General features: G+C 35.7%; 3 protein-coding genes and 1 pseudogene across 3 annotated transcripts; 2 read left to right on the plus strand and 2 right to left on the minus strand.

The window, feature by feature from the left end:
• The first annotated feature begins 768 nt into the window (after positions 1–768).
• Positions 769–4,269, plus strand: LOC106434068 (glycine-rich protein 5-like). Its single transcript, XM_048736710.1, has one exon. The coding sequence runs from the start codon at positions 3,691–3,693 to the stop codon at positions 4,075–4,077; it is 387 nt and encodes a 128-aa protein (XP_048592667.1). The 5' UTR covers positions 769–3,690; the 3' UTR covers positions 4,078–4,269.
• Positions 4,270–4,471: 202 nt separating this feature from the next.
• LOC106434051 (paired amphipathic helix protein Sin3-like 2) lies at positions 4,472–7,583 on the minus strand. Its single transcript, XM_013874887.3, has one exon. It carries the CDS (start codon positions 6,224–6,226, stop codon positions 4,958–4,960), a length of 1,269 nt encoding a protein of 422 aa, XP_013730341.2. The 5' UTR covers positions 6,227–7,583; the 3' UTR covers positions 4,472–4,957.
• Positions 6,702–11,798, plus strand: LOC106434050 (annotated as a pseudogene).
• Positions 11,799–11,999: 201 nt separating this feature from the next.
• On the minus strand, positions 12,000–14,011 carry LOC106434077 (UDP-glucuronate 4-epimerase 6-like). Its single transcript, XM_013874911.3, has one exon. It carries the CDS (start codon positions 13,778–13,780, stop codon positions 12,398–12,400), a length of 1,383 nt encoding a protein of 460 aa, XP_013730365.1. The 5' UTR covers positions 13,781–14,011; the 3' UTR covers positions 12,000–12,397.
• Positions 14,012–17,774: the final 3,763 nt, after the last annotated feature.

Here is a 17,774-nt window from a genome sequence, read left to right on the forward strand (position 1 = left end):
ATACGTAGTCAAGAGAAAAATAATTTGGCATAAAATCTATTAATACTTCGACCCAACAACTCTGGCATCCACCCAAATAAAAATAGGAAAAAGTATAGTCAAAGTTTAAATTTTGACATTTTTGAAGGTCATAGCGGTTTCAGAAACCGCTGCGACATACCACTACGTTCTCATTTTCCTTACGGTTTTCCCTAACCACATCAAGATCTCAATATTTTAACGCTTGAGTTCACGGCAGCCTACGGTAACCGCTAAACCTGAGCGTTCGGATTTTTGGGTCAGGTTCGGGTTGGTTCCTTTCGGTTCATGGTCTTTCGGATTCAAAACATTTGGACCTAATACGTACTTAAGAATTTTTGGTTCGGGTTCGGATCGGTTCTTCTTGGATCCGGATCGGTTCGGATCTATAATTAAAATACCCATAATTTTTTGGGTCCATATTAGGTCCGGGTCGGGTTCGAGTATTTAAAAAACATAAAAAATATGACATATTCAACTCCATTAAATTTAGTCGATATTTGTCATATATATCTAAAATTTTACAAAATAACTTAAATGAAACTATTAATATTTAAAATAAAACATTTTTAAACTCTAAATTTTACATTGTAAAGCTACATATTACTTAAAAATATTACAAAATAATAACAAATATTGTTAACAAAAGATATTTCAACTAAATCATAAAATAATATATATAAAATAGAACCAAAAAAATCATAGTTTTGGATATACATATTTTTAAGTCGGGTACAAATCGCTTCTTATCGAATCAGGTCTATTCCGGTCAGCTTTTTTCGGATCCGCTTTTATTCAGATCGGTTCCTTTCAGTTTCGGTTCTTTTGGGTAAAAGAAATTTAGATCCAAAAGTACTTGTAAATTTTCGGTTCGATTTTGAGTTGGATATTTTTGCATTGGTTCTGGTTCGGGTTTTCTGGTTCAGGTTAAAATGGCCAGCCCTAGTAACCGATGTAACATGCTGCTGTGATTGAATAAGAATTCATGGAATTTGTCAGAAGTGTCTTAGCGGCTTATGCATCTAGCATTGGGTTCGAGGTTCAATCCGTCCCGCATGACCTGCCAATCCGCGTGTCGACTCTATTTTTTTACTCAAAATTGCAACCCGCATAACCCGCGAAAGAAAATCATATATCTGAACCCGCCCGCTGAGATTTACTGGTAGCCAGCGGAACCCGTGGATAATATTAAATTTAATAAATAATTATTTTATTATATATTAATTATTTTTATAATAAATATAATATAAAATATATATTTATAATTTAAATTATATAATTTTTATATATTTTATATTTAAAAAAAAATTAAAAAAATATTTTTTCATTTTACGAGTTGGCGGTACCCACTGCTCAAATTTGGCAGACCCACTGAACCCCGCTTAAAATCTACTCAACCCGCACCTGCGTGTTGAAACTTCTGAATCGGTCGACCCATACCCGGGGTGGAAACCGTGGATAATGATCCAAATTCCCACATCTATGTGTATCCCACTGCAACTCTCGATATATGAACAATGGAGTACAAAGGGGTCTTTCCATTCCACAACAAATGTTTGGAAAGATTATGAATTCATTAAGAGTTCAAGAACTCACAATAGTTTGGTGCAACCGCTGTCGATGCTGCTGCGAGTTTTAAAAAATGGCATCATGCCCTTTTGCTTCTTCACTTTTTGTCTCTAATCCATTCTGGTAGCTCCTAATTCACCAAGTAGCCACTTAAATACCTTATAATAAATGTAGTCTTAGGTAACCTAAACAATATCTAAATGATCAAAATGCAAAAAAATCATCAATATATTATTTATTCTTTCCTATATATAGAAAATTTTGTTACTTCTACTCAGGGTCGGTTCTGGGCTAAAGCCCATAAAGCAATGGCTTTAGGAGCCAGAGAATATTATATTTTAGGGACACCAAATTTTCATAAGTTAACTTTAGTCTAGTGTCTTCTGCAATGCTCTTCCTGTCTTGAGCAAACAGGTTCGAAACCTAGCGTAATTTTCCTTCGTAACTTGATTATGTTACATGTCCCTTTTTTCTTATGTTCTAACATCCGTAGACATTATTAAAAGACAATTCTTTTTTCTGTTAACAATAAATGTTACAACAAATACCTTAAATTATAAATTGTGCATATTATATACGTTCCATACTTCCATTGTTTCATTGTGATTGGTTTTAAAATTTTTAATAGGAATAGCTGCATCTCCTTTAAAACACTTTTTATTATTCCTTCTTTTTTTTGTAAGTTTTTGTAAATTTGTAGAAACTTTTGAAATGCAGACAAACATAAAATTTATTATAGGGTTCTGATATATAAGACTATCAAAACTCAATAAAAATTCACAAACTAAAATTGAATTTAAAGTGATTTTTATCAAGTTTTGTTTTATTTTATAAAATATATTTTTCCCTTTTTTAATTTGCACAAATAATAAAACTTAGATAAAAACTAGCCAAGTGAAACTGCAAATATATATATATATATATAAAGATGAGCTGCAAATAAAGTTTTTATTATATAAACGGCTATAAGTTGTAGTAATATTTAGTATTATTTTGATTATATACTTAATATATATTAAAGAAAAAATTATGGTTAAGGGACAAAAAAATTTCTCCTCGCTTTAAGCGTTCCACGAGTCCGGACCGGCACTGCCTCTACTTAGTGCTTACCCTTCTTCACCGAATTAATGACTATATACGTTTACATGCCATCATAACTGTGCTGAAATAAATCAAAATCAAAAGAATTGCATATTGTTCCCCTCAAAAAGACCATCATAAATTGGCTTTGTTTTTTTTACCTGAAAACTTAGCCTTATGTCTTGGAAGAAGATAGAAGTGAACAAAGAGAAAGTCGACCAAGGTAAAGCAAAAACTTTTCTAATAACAAGTGCTTTTATCCAGTGTAGCATTGGCAATTGGCTATGGATTACTGAAAAGTACTGTTTCGTTTCAAATTTCAATTAGCACAGGGTCTGCTATTCAAACAGAGCGTCTTGGAAATTGGCTTACAACTTTAATTAGAGTCAAAATGTCAAAGTCAAAAATAAAACGTATCAAAAGCAATTGTATATGTTCTCGTTAGTTTTAAACAATTCGTAGACTTGAAATTGGCTTCACCGACCCCCTCCAAAACCAACTAAACTCGCCATTGGACTATGAAGTAAGGATACCACGCGCTCCGATCCACTGCCTCCTGCATATGAATAAACAGTAAAATGTGATTGTGTTTTAAATTATAAACATTTATAAACTTAGAGCCGCTGGGGACATATGAATAAACAGTCGCTTCAATCTTGTAAAATGTGATTGTGTTTTATAGTCTAAAATGAGCAACACTGCATATTCATTTTGCGTATAGTTTGCTGAGAGTCGATCAAGTTACGACCTACCAAGCCCATCCACATATATAACCATTCCATTTTCCAATAAAAGTGGAAACTCATTACCAATAAGCTAATTTGTAGACAAGCCGTTAAAACAGTGTCATTCTTTAATTTATGTCTCTATATCCAATTTATTGTCCTCAACTGTAATATGTACCTCTTTTCTTCTTCTATATAATCCATTCCAAGCCATGCATCTAAGCAATCAAATTAGACCCGTAACAGCTTCAATATCTTTTCAAAATTCTAAACACAATCGGCCGTGAGAAAAACAAAAATGGCCATGAGTTTCTCATCACTCACCAATCTCGTGCTTTTATGTGCAGCTACGTTGCTTCTGGTCCACGCAGGTGCTCGCAACTTGCAGCAAACTCAGACTCTACCTGTTCATGGAGCTGCTTCTCCTACCAAAGCTGAGTCTCCTACCTTCAATGCCCCTCTCGATGACCGTAAGAATTTCATAGTGGGCGGTGCTGCAGGAGTTGGGGGGTTCATGGGGATGCCTGGTGGAACTGGTATGACGTTGCCGCTTCCATCCGGGACACCGCTTCTTGGTGGCTCCGGCGCGTTTGGTGGTTTGGGCGGTGCAATGGATTTTCCTGGTGTTGGAGCTAATGGGGGAGGTTCAGTTCCGAGTTCAGGAGGTGGTCTAGTGTCTCCATGAGAGAGTGAGAGAGAAATTAAGATGGTTGGTTTCTAGCATTAAGATGTGTTTAGTTTCTTTTGTACGTGATCTGAGTTTTGATCATATTTTGTTCTTGTTGCGTCTTTGTTGTCTTTGGCTGAATTTCCTCATCATTTGTTTGTTGTTGTTGTCGTTATGCTTGTGTGTTTTCTCTAGTAACTTTCGTTTTTATTTGAACCTTATCACTTATAATATGATGTATGGTAAGTACTTGACCATAAGATCAAGTGCAAGTCGAAAGAACAAAAATTACTTCAAAAGATAGTGGCCAGGGCCGCAACAGTACTAATGACTTCGACACAAGGTTTAATATTTGTCCAAAAGCCTTTAAAATCATCTTATTTTCAACTAATGGCTTGTCAAAGGACAAAAGAAAAGAAAAACAGTGAAGCAATTTCAAGGAGTACTGGAGTTTTGGTGAACCATGTATATCCATTTTCTTTTTGACAATTTGATACTCGATCATAGTATTGTCTTTAATTCCAGCAAAGATAAGCTAACTTAATAGAGTTGGATATGGAATTGCAGGAATTTCTACTTGGATTTGCTGTTAAATGTTAATTCTACTTCAAAAGCGTCTTCTTGTTGGAATTTTCCAATATAGACCGGCCTTTAACAAAAAGTGCAGTTACACGCAATGCACTAATTAATATATTAGCTGCCTGAGAAATATAAATTGCAGGCTCTTGTATCAAATCAACATTACTATGAGTATAGAGATTTGGGTTGATCTGCTTGAAGACTTTATTCTTCTTGTGTTAAAAATCTGCCTTTCCTGTATTTACAAAATTCTCTTGAAATATATATACAGTTTCATAAAGTGGGACATCAAACCAAAAGTAAACCTGCTTAGTTACATTTATCGCCGTCTAGATGTAGTATATTCTCTTTGCTTTATAGTGTTATCTTCAAAGACTTGCTTCCACATAGGGATCCATATTTCCCGAGCAACTGTGACCGCATCCAGCTTCTGCTTCAGCCTGACTAACATCACAGGCAAAGCCTTCTTGTGGTCTTCTCTTACAAATTCAAACATATCGCCACGGTATAGCTTTTCGATGCATCTGTAGAACATCACTCCAAGATCTTCCACGCTCATCTCCTCCTTTATAACCTGTTCCGCACTCTCCACTGCGCTTTTCAGAGTTTCCATCAACATATCAGACTCAAACATGTCATCTTCGCATCTCGCCACTGCTTCTTCGTACTTGCTCAGTTTCTTACGTCTCGAAGCACCTTTGAATTCCATCACAGCGTACTTGTTGTTCAGTACCTTGTTAGAGACAGGACACTGTTCTTCCTCAGGGATAAGCTTATAGCTCGGTGTCACTCTTTCTAACAGCCTTGACGACGTTCTTGCTTTCTTCAGAGACCTTTCAGTACTCGGTTCCGGTCGCAATAGTCTTCTCTTCTTTCCTTCCAAATCCATCTTGTCTAAGCCATGCGTTACGTCTTTCACCAACTCTCGCTCCTCAGAAACCCTAATCTCAGCATCGGCTCCAATCTTTGGATCTTCTTTCGACTTCTTACCTACTTTAGCCCTAACCCCAAGACCATCTTCTCGTATTTCACCTTCTTCAAGTTCGAGACCCGTATCTTGAACGTTTCGTTGGGTCTTTCCACGTTCATCTTCTTGACCATTGTTCTTGAACAAAAGTGAAAGAGACTTACGAAACTGGCTGAGTTTGATTTTTTTCTTACCAAGGTCTTTAACGGAGGAGACTAACTCTAGCAACTCGGAAGGACCCAGTCCCTTACTGACCATCTTACAGAAGTTCTTGAGCGACTCAGCCTCAACCTCACTCAGTGCTTTACCTTCATCCTCTTCATCTTCTTCTTCTTGAGGCTTCTTGAGAAAATCTGTGAAGCATCGATGAAGAAACTCGTCGTTCTTGAACAAAACCAGAGCAGATGCAATGAGTTGGGTCTTGTCGATTCTTCTGCGATGAGAATCTATCAACAAGGAGGTGAGCGTCTTCAGATCCGCCGGACTTAGTCTCTCTTTGAAGATACTCCATAACTCGAGCGCGTTCTTCTTCTTCTTCTTCACCATCCCTTTCTCTTTGAATCTTATTTCTTCCTTGTTACATACGCGACTACTCTTATAACGATGCTGTTGAGTAGTCATGTATATATCTCCTTATATATTGGATGATAAAAGTTATATAAAGCACCGATTTTATTTTTGTTAACAAAGTTTTTTATTTTTTATTTTTTTCTGAAGAAACACAGAAAGTTTTAGTATTAATAAATAAAAACCTTGAAAGAAAAAAAAACAGGAGAACCATAGTAAAATATTTAAAATATTATAAAAAGTAAAACCTAGCTGGAAAAAAAAAGAAAAAAAAGTAAAACCTCTCTCCCGTGGAAAGGGTAACTATATGGTAAGTGTTGAATGCAATGGGGAATGCCATTATGGGTAGTCCTTTTCTTGTCTTCTTTAGTCAAGGTAAAGGTTTTCATTATATTGTTTCTCGTGTGGTGTTTGATGTTAAAGGTTATCTCTTTATGTCTGTAACAGGCTCCTCTTCTTCTTCTTCTGCTGGATTGATTGGCTCTGCTCCAGCTTTATACTCAAGCTTGTAAACCAAACAATGCCGAACATGTCGAACTACACTGGTTCGGTTTCTGGTGCTTTCCCGCGGCTCTTGGGGATGGTTCCAGGGATTTCTCATGGTCCTTCAGGTGGTGTTATTCTACCTGGAGTTGGAGCTTCGCTTGGGGAAGTGTGCCGAGAGTACCTTAGTGGTAGATGTGCTTATTAGACACAAAGTGTCCCACATCGGATGTTGGAAGGGATCCTTAGTAATATATAAGATAGATAAGCAACTCCACTTAGCACCAATTAGTTTTAGGTTGGAAGCCCATCTAGCTTAACATGGTATCAGAGCCCGATCCACGCAGTCCAACCCGATCCACATCGATCTGGCCCAAAGTTGGCCATCGATCCTTTCCCGAGCATTCCGAGATTGACGCTCAAAGAGCCATCATCTCGAGGGGGTGTATTAGACACAAAGTGTCCCACATCGGATGTTGGAAGGGATCCTTAGTAATATATAAGATAGATGAGCAACTCCACTTAGCACCAATTGGTTTTAGGTTGGAAGTCCATCTAGCTTAACAGTGCTAACACTATGTACTGCAAGTTGAGTCATCCTCCACAGAGTTTGCTCATGACTGCTATAGCTGCAACAACAAGCATGAGTAATCTTAGCCAGGTACCTATGGCACCTTCCGCTGCAGCTATGGCTGCTGCTCAGGCTATTGTCGCCGCACAAACCCTTCAAGCTCATGCTTCTCAGATCAGACAAAGGCTCTTTAGGTATTGTGTCATGTCCTGTCATAGTTGGAACCATTGAATTTTAGTTTGCTTCTCTTTGTGATACTCTTGAGTTGTACTAGCTTCTGGTTTAGGTTCCCCGGAAAAAAGAAGTAAAGGGGGAAGCATTGAAGAAATATCTCCAAGTTGGTAACCTGAGTCCACAGCTTACCACTGAACAGCTTAAGCAGCTTTTTAGCTTCTGTGGCACAGTAGTTGACTGTACTATTACTGATTCAAAGCATCTTGCTTATATAGAATACTCAAAACCTGAAGAAGCAACCGCTGCTTTGGCATTAAACAATATGGAAGTCTGCGGTAGGGATTTGAATGTTGAGATTGCAAAATCTCTTCCTCAGAAACCATCTTTGGATAACTCTTCTTCATCCTCACTACCAATGATGATGCAACAGGCTGTCGCGATGCAGCAGATTCAGTTCCAGCAGGCTATACTGATGCAACAAGCCATGGCTACTCAGCAGGCGGCGAATAAAGCTGCTACCATGAAGTCTGCCACCGAGTTTGCAGCAGCTAGAGCTGCAGAAGATTAGTAGGAAACTGAAACCTAATGGAGTTGGAAAAGACGAAAAAAGAAGCTGACCAGAAACCTAGGTGGGCTTCCATGACTATGATAACATTGTCATATCTTTTGAGAGCTGAACTGATAATCATCACTCTTGTGCAGGTCACCATCTAACTCTCCTGCCAGGTCTTGATCGAAGTCAAAATCACCAATTAGTTACAGGCGAAGGCGGAGATCTCGGTCTTATTCACCACCATTTCGTTGCCCGCGAAGTCATAGATCAAGATCACCGTTAAGATATAACAGTCGATCAACTTATGAGGGGAGAAGGCGGTCATATAGAGATTCCAAGGATATTTCTGAAAGTATGCGATACTGTAGATCAGATTATCACCATTCATCTAGTTCAAGGAGAAGTAGGAGTGTAAGCCCGCAAAAGAGAAAATCCAAGCAGATGATTCGGAGTTGTCAAGACATCGACGTGATAGCTCATCTCGTGGGGGATAAGAAGTCATCTCGTGCTGGTTCATGACAAATTTATGAGAGTAAAGAACACAAAAGTGTTTATAGAAGAATTATATTAGACTCTCATGAAAATAATGTTACAAGATGCATAGTTTATATACAGAATAAATCAAACTAATTTCCTAAACTAATATGGAATAGTATATAATAGATAATGATAAACTTCATATTCTAATATATTGATGTATATCCTAATATTGACTATTCGATTGGATCGATCTTCTAGATCTCCCAATACCCTCCCTCAAGCTCATACGTGGTAACACGTATGAGATTGAACAATCTTCAAATTAGGTGGTAGAAGTAGCTCATGCACTAATCGTTGCGGAAGCTTGATGAATGTCCCATAGCTTGCGATTTTGCAAGCAAAGATAGATGATCTGAGTTTTGGTTTGAATGTTTGTTTTATCCATCCTACAATGAGATGATTGTTTGCTCTCCAATCTTCACGGTAGGGTGAATCGACTGCCGGTAGACTGTCGTCAAGAAATCTGAATCTTCGTGAGCTAATAACCATACGAAAATTGATGAATGAATGTTTGAATTGTTGAATGAATTTTACTTGCTTCAAATCGAGAAACAAAGGAATAGAGAATAAGTTTGATGATTTGCGATTTTGCAAAGACACCAAGACTATAATTGAATAAAAATATTCTTCTTCAAGTCGTGAATAAAGAAGTTTTTGAATGAGAAGTGATTGTTCTGCGATTTTGCAAGACAACACGAGAATAAGGATGTTTTTGATGTTTTTAGTTTTGTTCTTGCTCTGATACCATGACAAATTGATGAGAGTAAGAAACACAAAAGTGTTTATAGAAGAATTATATTAGACTCTCATGAAAATAATGTTACAAGATGCATAGTTTATATAGAGAATAAATCAAACTAATTTCCTAAACTAATATGGAATAGTATATAATAGATAAGATAAACTTCCTATTCTAATATATTGATGTATATCCTAATATTGACTATTGGACTGGATCGATCTTTTAGATCTCCCAATAGTTCATGATCACCAAGGCGACATAAGGAAACTAAATCAACCCCTAGAGATGATGAGAAAACCAATCTTAAACGTAGAACACGTTCAAGATCTAGATCAGTGGAAGATTCTACAGATAAGAAGGATGAAGCTAGAGGTCAAGGTCAAGATCTCGTGAAGGCCGGAAAAGAACCAGAGACACATCCCGAAGTTCTGATGATACTGAACCGAAACAGAGGGGGAGGTCTAGGTCTAAATCATTGGAAGTAAACAATGACTCTCATGAGGATATTAATGTTGCTGAAGACATTAAGGAGGAGAGGAGGGGAAGATCTATGTCTAGATCATTGGAAACTAAGCACAAGTCTTCTAGGAGAAATGAGCTGGACGAAAATAAAGACACAGGATCGCGTAGGAGGTCCAGGTCGAGATCAGTGGACGGTAAGCGTAGTCATGCCAAGGAGACACAGAGCAGGGACAAAACGTCCAAGCGTAGTAGTGGAAGAAGGTCGAGGTCAGTGTTTTCTGAGGGTAGGCATAGGAGAGAGAGAAGGCCATCCCCTGAATACTCTGATGAAAATAAATCATCATCAAGACGTAAGGGACACTCGAGGTCGAGAGAAAAGAGGGAGAGTTCAAGAGATAAAATATCTAAACGTCATAAAAGATTGCGGTCAGCTTCTCTTGGAGACGACAATGGAAAAGGTGATAGGTCACCATCTCCTATTAGTTCTGAATGATTAGCTGTTTAGATAGTAGACTGGCCTTTTCTCCAATTCAGACGCTCTCCTTCTCTATTTTTATTCTCAATGCCACTTTCGATAAACTGCTCAAGCTTTACAAAAATTGTTTCTGCTTCACTTTAATCTTCACCCAAGATAAAATAAGTGTTTCTCGGTTTCTTAGATTAGTGATGAATTAGAAGCTAAAAAGATGTACTGCTTCCTCATTGTGAGGAAAATATTTATATAAATGATGATTGCGATTTGATTTTCTTCAAACCTTTTCAAACTTTCCTCTGTGGAAGCAACTCAGTCAAGTAACATTTGCAATAAACATCATTAAATTTGTGTACTTATTTCAATCTTACATAGAAACTCGCCTTCTTACATCATTAAATTTGATGATGAAAAGCACGACAGAAAATACAACGATTTAGACACACAAACATGACATACTTGATAAAGAACAGAAACAACGATTTAGACACACTTGATAAAGAAAAGATACAACAAACATCACTTGAATTTCATTCTCCGTTACTTAACGCCTTGATTAAACAACACTTCGTAAGTTCCCCCTTTAACCCTCTCCATCTCATCCTCCGGCAACGTCACCATCACAACCCTCTCCTCGTTCTCAGCCGCCAGAAAAACCACCACCGCTCCGTCGTCTCCTATCCCTTGAACATTACAATACACCGATGTTGGAGATGCTTCCTTTACTTTCGCCTAGTAGATCTCTTCACCAGCTAAGGTTCGAGACCATAATTTGAAAAAGTGAGAAAGAGAGAATGGATCTCCCATGATATGTGCCCAACTTAAGCCGAAAGCTAATCCACCGCACTTAAACCGGATCATCTACAGCAATAAAACCAAAGTAAACTTATATTTTACTTTTCATTGGCGTGCATCGATGCATGTCAGTATGTGTTCTTTCGCTAATTGAGTACTGATATTTCATGCTCTGTTAAGCATCTGAAACATTATATTTTAATTACATGTCATCAATACTTCTTATAAAATTATAAAATCTGCAAAAAAATAGTTTTTTCCCGCGAGTTCCAGGCGAAAGCTTGATGGTCATGTCGCAAAAAGGCCATCTCCTTGCATGTTTATGTTTTATATTTTTATACTAGAATAAAACATGCGCCTTTCACATGATGAATTTATTTGTATGTATTATTGACAATTTTTTATATATTTGATCATTTTATTTATACATATATAATGTTTTTTGTTATTATTATATAATTTTTTTTCGACAGACCGGATTATTTTTATTAAAAATTTTATTCAGTGTTGAGAGGCTTTTGAAACCTGCATTATAGTTATATTTTAACGTGGACCAATCAACATTACCTCAGGTATTTGTTAATTCAAGATTTGTTTTAAGATAATTATAATACAAATTTTAATAGTTATGGACAATTGTTTTTAATTATTTTGGTTATAATCTTCAAAAGCGAATATCTCAATAATTTTCTAAGCTTGTTAGGTCAAACTATTTAAGCCTATATTATCGATTAATCATACAGAAAATAAAAGCTAAATTCGTAAAATAAAATGAAACATAAAAAAAAGGAGAATAAAATTAAAAAAAAAACTAAAATATGATGATTGATTACAAAAAGGGTCCAATGGCTATTGTCCTCTTCCTTTCTCTTTTTGGTTTATTGCGAGGCACAGTAAAGTTATTTCTCAAGTCAAATCCGGTTTAAGCTTTAGTTTTGGTTTAGCTCAGTTCATCTCTACTCGTGGATTTGGTATGAAACATAAATAGTATAGAAAAATACATTAAAGTAAAAGAAAAAAGTGAAGGAGAGAAAAAGGCAGAAAAGAATCAAATTATGTTACAGACTTACAGTTGATAATGGATCACATTCACAGGTTTCATTCCTCGATTATAAAATCCAACGGCTAAGATATGCTCTCTAAACACTTTCCAGCAAGATCATTATCCCATCATTTATTACATAACAAACCCACATATATTTCGAATTATACCCACAAATATCTTTCTATAATAACATACAGCTGTAAGAATTTAATTCCCACTTCGATCCCCCTTAAAAAAGGACCACCATAAAAAACATTAATGATTTTTTTGGCATTTTTAAAATTAAAAACGGAAAAATACAGAAATCTGTCCCTGTAAATAATTTTCTTTTCGGGTTGTAAAGAAATAAAAACGAGCATGTGATGTTGATGAAGAAGGGTGCCATTATTTAAGCGGAATCATCGGCGTGAGAGTTTTCCCTTTTTACCCTCGGCTGTATCCCGTAATAACCAACGTACCACTTGACGAACTTCCTCAACCCCGCCGCGAGATCCGTCGTTGGTTTATACCCAAAGTCTTTATACGCCAAGCTCACGTTAGCATGCGTGTAAGGCACGTCACCGTTCCTAGGCATTTTGATCAGATGCTTCTTCGCTTTACTCCCCAACAATCCTTCCAAGATCGAAACCAGTCTCCCGACAGGAACCGGAGAAGTGTTCCCGAGATTGTAAACACGTAACTGAGCCGGTCCTCGCTTCTTCCCGCCGCTTCCCGTGCTTTTCTCCGCCGTGTCCAACGCACCGACACATCCTTTAACTATATCGTCTATGTAGGTGAAGTCACGCGCCACTTCTTGATTGTCTTGCGTTCTGTAAATGTCGATTGATTTGCCGTGGAGTATGGCTTTGGTGAAGAAGAAGTAAGCCATGTCGGGTCTTCCCCAAGGACCGTAAACCGTAAAGAACCGGAGACCGGTTAAGGAAAGACCGTAGATGTGATTGTAAGTGTGGGCTATCTCCTCTCCTGCTTTCTTCGTCGCGGCGTAAAGACTCGCCGGCTGATCAGTTCTGTGCTCTTCGGAGAACGGGTTCTCGGTGTTGAGTCCGTAAACGGAGCTGGACGAAGCCCAGACGATCGCGGGCTGAGGATTAGCTGCTTTAGCTACCTCGAGGAGGTTAACGAGACCAGCGATGTTTGAGCTGATGTAAGACTGAGGGTTCTTCATGGCGTAACGAACTCCGGCTTGAGCTGCTAAGTGAAGGACGTGAGTGAAAGGGACGACGTCGAAGAGCTTACGCAAGAGAGGACCGTCGTTGAGATCTCCTTCCACGATGAACACCTGGTTCTTCTCTAGAAGCTCTTGTCTTGCTCTTTTGAGCGATGGGTCGTAGTAGTCGTTGAAGTTGTCGAATCCTAAAACTCCATCCCCGCGTTTTCGAAGCGCGATGGAGCAGTGGGATCCGACGAACCCGGCTGCTCCGGTCACGAGGACGGAGAGACCGTGTGGTCGTTTTGGTGTTGAGGATTGTCTCACGCGCTTCTCCCACGCGGCTCCTTCGCCTAGGGAGGAGGAGGAGGAAGAGAAGATGCCTGTTGATAAGAAGCTGCGACGGTGGAGATGGTGTGATGCGGCGGAGTGGCTGTCGGAGAGTGGATGGTAGTTGATAGCGAAGACAAGGACTAGGACAAGAGCGACGAGGAGTGTTGCTCGGAAAAGAACTTTAGAAGACGCTTTGAGAACTTTGGTACTGTGGATCTTGCGGAGGTAGCTGTTGTACCTCTCCAGCTTCACCGTCTTGCTTGTGTCCGCCGACGACGCCGACAGTGGCATTTCGTCTTTTTGATAAGAAAAACTCTAACTGGTTTTAGCTTTGTATGTGGATTCTTATCCTTGGTATCAAAGGGGCTCGAAACAATCTTAATTCGCAAAATGATGTTTATTTTTTTTAGAGGGTTTGAGAGTTTCTTTTTCGAGCCCTGGAAAACTAGCAAGGAAAGATCTGATGATTATAAAGAGAATGAGGAAATTTGGTGGTCGGGAACTACCTTTTCTGTAATTAAAATAATAGATCAACGAGTTAATTTCTAGAATAAATAAAAGTACTGTTGTATTTTACCCAAAAAAACAAAAAGGACTGTTGTAATTGTGATGGTGACGTTGGTTTTTTCACACGAGTGTTTGACTGTTCTCCATTAGTATACAATATAGGAAAGTTCTTACAGAGTTTACTTTTGCTATCATTAGAAAGTCATTTACTTATTTTCTAGTCAAAGATCTATCTGTTTATTAAGGGAAGAGGAACTATTTTATTTTCACACCAAAACTATCGTATAGTAACAAATATACATAATCTTTTAACTTCGGCTTAACTGCACACCAATTAAATATAACAGCCTATTTTTACAAACGATGAAAGTTCAAAACGTGTTTCCACACATACCAATACCAAGATTAGGCTTGATTTTAATGGCTTATGTCATTAAGACTAGTAAACCAGTTCGTATCCGTTGATATTGGTACAATCCGGTACAAACGAAGATCCGACTAGAGATCGATTTAAACCTGACCTGAAACCCTTTTAAAAGCTTCCAAATTGATTTCATCCTTTAAAACCCAAAAATCTAAAAATCTAAAGAAGAGATTTTGTTTCCCACAGAGACAAACCCATAAAGAATGAGTAATAACTCTGGAAAACAGAGAGAGACAGAAAATTGATGAAATTACCTGATTGAATCCAAGCGGAGGAGCAACGACATTCTTCGCGACAGAGAGATAGAGGAAGATGATTTGGGAATTTACGTTTTTAGGGTTTTCAATTGGCTTAAGTCGGGTCTTGGGTCGGATTATTAGATCCAATTGTATTAGGTTGATTTAATCCGGTTTATATTCTCTAATGGGTCATTTTTGGTTTAGTAAGCTTAGTCATTGGTTAAGTTTAAAAATAGAGAACACTAACCATCTTAAAACTGTTATTTGTTGGTATTAGTTCGTCCTTCAAAGTTTAGAGATAAACAGGTTTTGAACTTTCACGTATGTGGAAATAGGTTGTTATACTTAACTGATGTGTCATTAGGTCGAAATTAGAAGATTATGTACATTTGTTACTATATAATAGATTTGGTGTGGAAATGAGTCCTCTTCCCGTTTAGGATTAACTAATAACTACTATTAAGCTTTGCACCCAAAAAAACCCAACTATAAGTTGCTTCATTACTACTAGATATCAAAGTTTGTTGTATTCTTTAACTTTACAGAATGTATGTTTATGATTTTTTTAAAGGCTGCAAACAATAGTCAATAGAATTGTTATTTATCTTTTTTTTTTATAATCGTAAAGACGAGAACAAATAAATTTCAAGAGATATTAATATATATAAAATAATTTTAAATGAAATAACAAATATGCTAGATTTATCTCAAATTTCATGGTATCAAATCATAATCCCATGATACCAAATGCATTTGTACAAAAAACACCATCATTTTTTAGGATAATATTCCTTGCATCTTCAATTCATTTTTATTTCTCTCTATAATAGTATTTAGAGACAAATCTATTTTTATCTTCTAAAATATATCTCTATTTTCAAAAGAATAAACAAGTTTTTTTTCTTTTACTCTATGAAAATTTTATTTTAAAAATATGCATTAGAGTAAACTTTACTTCAATTATAAAATTTCTCTATTTAAAGAAAAAAATATTAAAATACATTACAGATGATCTTATGTTTGATCACCATTGTGATTATAGAATTAACTTGATTTTTGCGTACATTTTTTTATGTTTTTTGAAAACGAATTTTAGGGTAAAATATATAACTAATTCACTCTTTATTAAAAATTAAATCTAGTTTAATAAGTGGTATATTAAGCTAAATAGATTTTAATATACTTAATATTTTCTTAATTTATGTAAGAGTGTCAAAACGAAATTGTTAGAGGAGATAGAATATGTATTTGAAAGAGTATGAAAAGGTAGTTAAGATCATCTTCGATATTATAAAACATGAACTAATTAACTAAGTGATTTAATAATATAGTAGGGACTGTTCTATGACTTAACAGTAAAGTGTGTGCATACTTTCATATGGAGTTTTTTGTTAAGAATAATAAGACTTGTAAACTATGGATCTTCGTTGTCGAAGTATATAACCAAATGATTCTAATAACTAAAGAATTTTTACAGATTGATTAAGCAAGAGGACAACCCCACTTCTGTCTGTCTTCTGGTGAAGAAATGACAGTATTGTGCCCATGTGACTCCCTCCACATGTTCTTACGTGTGAACAATTGGACGAATTTTTATTTGCTGACTTATTTATTTCTTCCTACATTATGTTTTTATATCATAATCATATATTGTGAAATTGGGGTGGGTTCAACTTAATATAAGAACAGTACATGTAGAAAATAAATGAAGCCTTTTTGACTCGTTGGTTGTCTCTACGCGTTGTCAAATCTCAAAAGATGTTTACATTCTACGCAAACAAGAAAAAAAAGTTTAAAAGTATTCATAGACTGAAGCTTAAAAAATTAATGTTAGAGATCTGAACAGATCCTTTGATAAAAAAAAAAGAAAGAGAAATCTGTAAAGGTCACCATGAGTTATATCGGACATACTGCAGTAAAAAGAACAATCGATGGTTTCAAACAAAATAGATTTGCCTAAAAATGTATACAGTTTGTTATACTCGACTTGCAAGTAAATCTACAAACTATAAAATCGATTTTACAGATAGTGTAACAAGTTCAAAAGCGATAATTCTTTGCAAGTAATATTATACTTTAATTTTCTCAAAAATATATTACATTAATACCTCTTGACTTAATGTTTCTAAGTAATTTTCAACCGTTTATATAATATTTTCTATCAATATAAATTTAGACTACATCCTGTGAAGCTGAATTTGACCTCAAAAAAAAAAACTATCTACGCGTGATTAGCAAAACTAAATCATTGTTTTAAGCAAGAATGCACCAATATTCATCCCGAGCAGAGGCTATAATCATCTACATTACAATATAATAAGGGTAAATTTCCCAAAATATTTTTAAAAGACCTTTTTAACCAAAAGAACAGATAAAGAAGAAAATGATGAAAAGATATTTTATTAAAGAAATCAAATTAAATAAATAATAAAAATTATTTTTTTTATTTTCTAAAATCAAATTCGAATTCAAAACTTTTATTCAATTTTTTTTATTTCTGAATATTTTAATTTAAAAAAAATTGAAATCCACAAATTCTTTTTCAAAAATTCATTTTCTTCCAAACAAAATAAAGCAACAATTGTTCCAATAGTTTGTTTCATTTCTTTATGGTAAAAGGAATATTTTAAATATATTTCATCTTTATTTTACCGTTAATAACATTTTCCATTTTTTCATGTTTACTAATGTTATTCAATTATTTTATTTTAACAATAATCTAGCACAATTACTATTTACTATAAATTAAACATGATCATATTATAAAACTATTACATAACATACATAAACAAACAAAGAACATCGTTTTTTATAAAGAATCATCGTATATATATACATTTGTCTATAAGTTTTAAAAAGTAATTTGAAGAAAAAAATAAGTTTATTTATCTTTGATTTTTCTTAATTGAGCTAAGAAGACTTTAAATGAATATTTCCATGATTTTAGAAATAAACACTCAATTAAGAAAAGAACCATTGGAGCAAAAAATTCTTCAATTTTAACTAAAAATAGATAATGAAACACTATCGGAAATGATCATAGGACAAAAAATTACTGGAAGAACGTTAGACAAATCTCTTAAAAAAACTAATAAGTTCCATTTTTTCTTTGCTT

This window comes from Brassica napus, chromosome A1, assembly GCF_020379485.1.
Source record: "Brassica napus cultivar Da-Ae chromosome A1, Da-Ae, whole genome shotgun sequence".
NCBI classification, from domain to species: Eukaryota; Viridiplantae; Streptophyta; class Magnoliopsida; order Brassicales; family Brassicaceae; genus Brassica; species Brassica napus.